The 4,683-nt window shown below is 38.0% G+C and overlaps 1 protein-coding gene across 2 annotated transcripts; it reads right to left on the bottom strand.

Annotated features, from left to right (window-relative positions):
* Positions 1-226: 226 nt before the first annotated feature.
* m17 (IL-6 subfamily cytokine M17) lies at positions 227-2,580 on the bottom strand. Of its 2 annotated transcripts, none has more exons than XM_035776872.1 (3): positions 2,474-2,580; positions 1,934-2,082; positions 227-1,214 (listed from the first exon to the last, which is right to left on the bottom strand). In XM_035776872.1, exons 1-3 carry the CDS (start codon positions 2,529-2,531, stop codon positions 738-740), a joined length of 684 nt encoding a protein of 227 aa, XP_035632765.1. In that variant the 5' UTR covers positions 2,532-2,580; the 3' UTR covers positions 227-737. The 2 variants fall into 2 exon arrangements, with proteins under 2 accessions (XP_035632765.1, XP_035632767.1); XM_035776874.2 differs by having other exon boundaries at positions 227-1,211.
* Between the last annotated feature and the right edge of the window lie 2,103 nt (positions 2,581-4,683).

Below are 4,683 nucleotides of genomic sequence, written 5' to 3'. Positions count from 1 at the left end.
CAGTTGAAAGCCCGAATTTAAGGCTGTCTTACAAATTAATGTAATAGTATTTATACAAACTTAAAATGAGTAACACATCCACTGCCACATTGAGGTTACTGTAACCATAAATGTCTTCTATAATCATCGAAAGCATTCATGTTCAAGATAGTATGCAAAGGTCCCAGGTCAGTGGAGATCTTCACAATTGCTATTTGAATCTGCACAAAATCTCGAACAGCATTGATTGCTTGCACTATGTACTTTTAATGTAATCTCAGCTGCAAAACACTTCATTTGGTTGCGCTATTAGATGAAGCACAGTGATAACACATTAAGTTGTTGCATAAATACAAAATATCTGACATTTTATTCCCATTTGAACTTTGTTGTGCTATAGAATGGTTGAAAGTGCAGCGACAATACATTTACATGACAAAAAAATAATAATCTGACATTGTTTTTCAATGGAATTTGGTTGCGCTTTTAGATGGTGGAAAGCATATCGATAACACATTGGGAATACAACAGAATTCTGGCTGTCTTTTTGAGTGGAAAAATGAAGATTGAAATCTCATTGGTTAACATCTCAACCAACTTTACACAAACGACGACGTTCAAATGACGTGGTATACACAGGGGATTATTGCTGCTGCTGAAAAATATTGGCCGGCCATTTTTTCTTTCAGTGGCAGCAATACGCCTCCATACCTTCAAGTGTACAATAAATAATAAATAAAATAAATAGACGGTCAGCCTCAGAACAGTGCATTTGTGTCTGCAAATGTTGTCCTCCTAGTGCACACTTGGCTCTTTAGGGTCCTTAGTTCACGTGTGACCCGTGACAGGAACTCCTTGAATCGCTTAAGAACCACACAGCCATAGACCTTCTGCTGGAACACGTTCTGGGAGGGGGGTACTGAAGTTGGTCCATCTACAGGTTCAGGTGGGATGGGCAGGTTTGGAAAGAGGGTTTGGTAAATGCAGTTTATTTGGTTGGCCAGACCATTGGTGCGGTTATGGGCAGTAGAGAGTTTGCTCAGCAGTGAGCTGGATGGTGGCTGTAAGTCTGTCTGTTGCTCAGTGACCCTCTTCAGGTGTGGTAGGAAAGCCTTACAGTGGGAGTAGATGCTCAACATCCGCTCTGAGGGGTCAAGGCCAGAGATGTTTGGGTCAGGAACGTTGTTGATTGACATCTGGCAGAACAGCTCTGACATGTCTCCTTGACTGAGCTTCTGGAGATCAATGAAAAAAACATCAAATTACTGGAAGTTCTTGGAAGCCCTTTTACAAACTCCAACAGGTAGCCTATAATCCATTATGATTTGGCCATAAAATAGCTTAAAAGTAGTTTTACATTTCCCATTAGACTGTGGATGATTCCATAATATACAGTTGAAGTCAGAAGTTTACATACACCTTAGCCAAATACATTCAAAGTCAGTTTTTCACAATTCCTGACATTTGATCCAAGTAAAAAGTCCCTGTCTTAGGTCAGTTAGGATCACCACTTTATTTTAAGAATGTGTCAGAATGTCAGAATGATAGCAGAGAGAATGATTTATATCAGCTTTTATTTCTTTCATCACATTACCAGTGGGTTAGAAGTTTACATACACTTGTGTCTTGCACAAAGTAGGTGTCCCAAACGACTTGCCAAAACTAGAGTTTGCTAACAAGAAATTTGTGGAGTGGTTGAAAAACAAGTTTTAATAACTCCAACCTAAGTGTATGTAAACTTCCGACTTCAACTGTACATGTCACCCGAGGCTATAATTAAGCCAATCAGCCAATCAGCATTCAAACTGGTTACCAACGTAATTAGAACAGTAAAAATACATGTTTTGTCATTTCCGTGGTATACAGTCTGATATACCACGGCTGTCAGCCAATCAGCATTCAAGTCTCAAACTACCCAGTTAAAATACTGGACAAATATTATGCCTTGACTTACGTATGTTTTTAAGAGGTCCACAGATTCTTTGTGTATGAGTTTGGTTAGCTTCAAACTTCTTTGTAGGGAACTCCCACACGGTTGCTTCCTACATACTACTCCAGCACTCACTGAATCAATGGCAGCAACCAGTAACAGAGAGATCAATGCTGAGGAGCAAGGGGAGACAATTAAAATCACCACACTAACACCTATATCACAGACTTTAGCATAGTTGCATGACAATCTAAAATAGAAGTATGAAATGTATTGCGATAAGTAGCTGTGGTAACAGTTACAGTATTTAAAATGTCTATATAATGAGTAAAGGACACAATAAAAGTTGAGACGACACATACTTAGTTTGTACCTATGCATATGAGTACAATCATTCATACACACACAAAAAAATCATCATTCATTTAATGTCGGCACATTGATGTTCCATAAATACATGTGCCATTTCAGCAAGTAGAGTCCAGTATCCACATGGTTGAATAAATAGTTATTCACCGTATATGAAATATAGCAATAATGGTTTTATAATGTAATTTTACTTACTTCTTGCTGCTTGTGATATGGTCAGCTGAGGACACATATTCTTTACATGACCACTCATTTCCCATACAATCACACAGGCCAAGTGTTAGACACAGACTAGTCATGATCACTCCCCTGAAAAACGTTTTAAAAGACTGAAACCACGCATTTGTCATTGGAGGAAATGACGTGCTCAGCTCTTTCTTTGTTAAGCAACTGCATTTCCCAGATTTGTTTTTCAGACCTGAATTGCTTTTTTTATTAACCAAATCTAAATGTATGTGTATGTTCACCCTTGTCTATAGTCTGAACTCACTCCCACAGGGTTCACAGATACCAGATGTATCTACAGTATATATTACAGCATTGCAGGTATATTCATTTGTATATTTGGATTTTATTATTTATTTATTTTTTTGAACCTTTTTTTTAAACTAGGCAGGTCAGTTAAGAACAAATCCTTATTTTCAATGACGGCCTATGAACAGTGGGTTAACTGCCATACATTTACAAACAGTATAACTGTCAACGGATTACAATCTTTGAGTTGAGGTAGTGTACTGTAAAAGCTGTGCTAACAAATTCATATAATATCCTATGCATATGTGAGGTCATTTGTTTTATACCAGTCACAAGAGGTCAACCCACTCTGACACAATTCATTGTAGTAGTGCTGTCGCCTCCTAGAGTAAGTGGTTGTGAAGTTTTAAAAGAAGTTCATGCAGTGTTGCAATCTGTTCAGTTAGGGTATCATATGATGTCGTTTTAAATTCCTTATGGTTTTTATAAATTGTTTATTTAACCTTTATTTTACTGAGACCATGTAACGTTCGTCGTAGGTGTAAGAAGAGGAGGACCAATGTGCAGTGTGTTAAGTGTCCATATTCTTTAATAAAGTAATTGAACACTGAAACAAAACGACAACCGAACAGTCCTGAATGGTGCTGAAAAAACACTGAACAGAAAATATATCACCCACACCACACAGGTGGGAAAAGGCTACCTAAGTATGATTCTCAATCAGAGACAACTAACGACACCTGTCTCTGATTGAGAACCATACCAGGCCAAACACAAAAACACCACATAGAAAAAGGAACATAGACAACCCACACAACTCACGCCCTGACCATACAAAAACAAAGACATAACAAAATAACTAAGGTCAGAACGTGACAGTCCAAGGTCTCTTTTACAGATTAGCCCTGAATTACATCAAAGAGACATCAAAATATAGAATGCAAGCAGAAAAAAAGAAACGGTAATCAAAACACATTCATCAGTAATAAGGTCCTCAATGAGCTTTCTGAATTGCCTTATTGGCACCAAAGAACATCAAATTTAACAACATTTTGAAGATTGTTCCACAAATAAGGTGTAAGAAAACGAAAAGCTGATTTACCTAACTCAGAAGAGACCAAAGGAATGTCCAGAGTTAGCCATCCGTGAGACCTGGGGTGGTGACTCGAATGTCTAAAGTTTAGTAATGATGTTAGATACAGTAGGACTTTTTGTAAAAGGGCTTTATACATGAAAACATAGCAATGTATCAACCTAGTTGACATCAAAGAGGGCCAACCAACTTTCTGGTAGAGAATGCGCTGAGTACTAAAATTGTCGCCCGTAATAAAGTGCAGTGTGCTGTGATAAACTGCATCTACCGGCTTTAATGGGGTGGGAGCTATGTTCGTATAGATGATTTCGCCATAGTCTAGCACTGATAGGAACGTCAACTGAATAATCTGCTTTCTACCATTTAGCGAGAGGCAGGACCTATTTCTATAGAAGAAGGCCATTTATATTCCCAGCTTCTTTACTAACTTATCAATATGCTTTTTAAAAGACAGTTTTCATCTATCCAGATGCCCTGATATTTGTAAGCAGGGACACGATTAGTATGGACACCATCCAAAGTACATATGGTTAAATCATCAAAGTTATTTTTATGCGCTTTAGAGAACATCAATTTTGTTTTTTATGTTATTTAACCAGGCAAGTCAGTTAAGAACAAACTTATTTACAATGACGGCCTAACAGAAGGCTGAAGAACTCCTGCGGGGATGGGGGCTGGGATTCAAAATATAGGACAAAACACACATCACGACAAGAGAGACAACACAACACTATATAAAGAGAGACCTAAGACAACAACATAGGATGGCAGCAACACATGACAACACAGGATGTTAAGCAACACAACATGACCACAACATGGTAGCAACACAACATGG

The sequence above is a fragment of the Oncorhynchus keta genome, chromosome 9, assembly GCF_023373465.1.
Source record: "Oncorhynchus keta strain PuntledgeMale-10-30-2019 chromosome 9, Oket_V2, whole genome shotgun sequence".
Lineage (NCBI taxonomy): Eukaryota > Metazoa > Chordata > Actinopteri > Salmoniformes > Salmonidae > Oncorhynchus > Oncorhynchus keta.
Note: the sequence above shows the minus strand (reverse complement) of the source record. Positions and strands in the feature narration are given on the sequence as shown.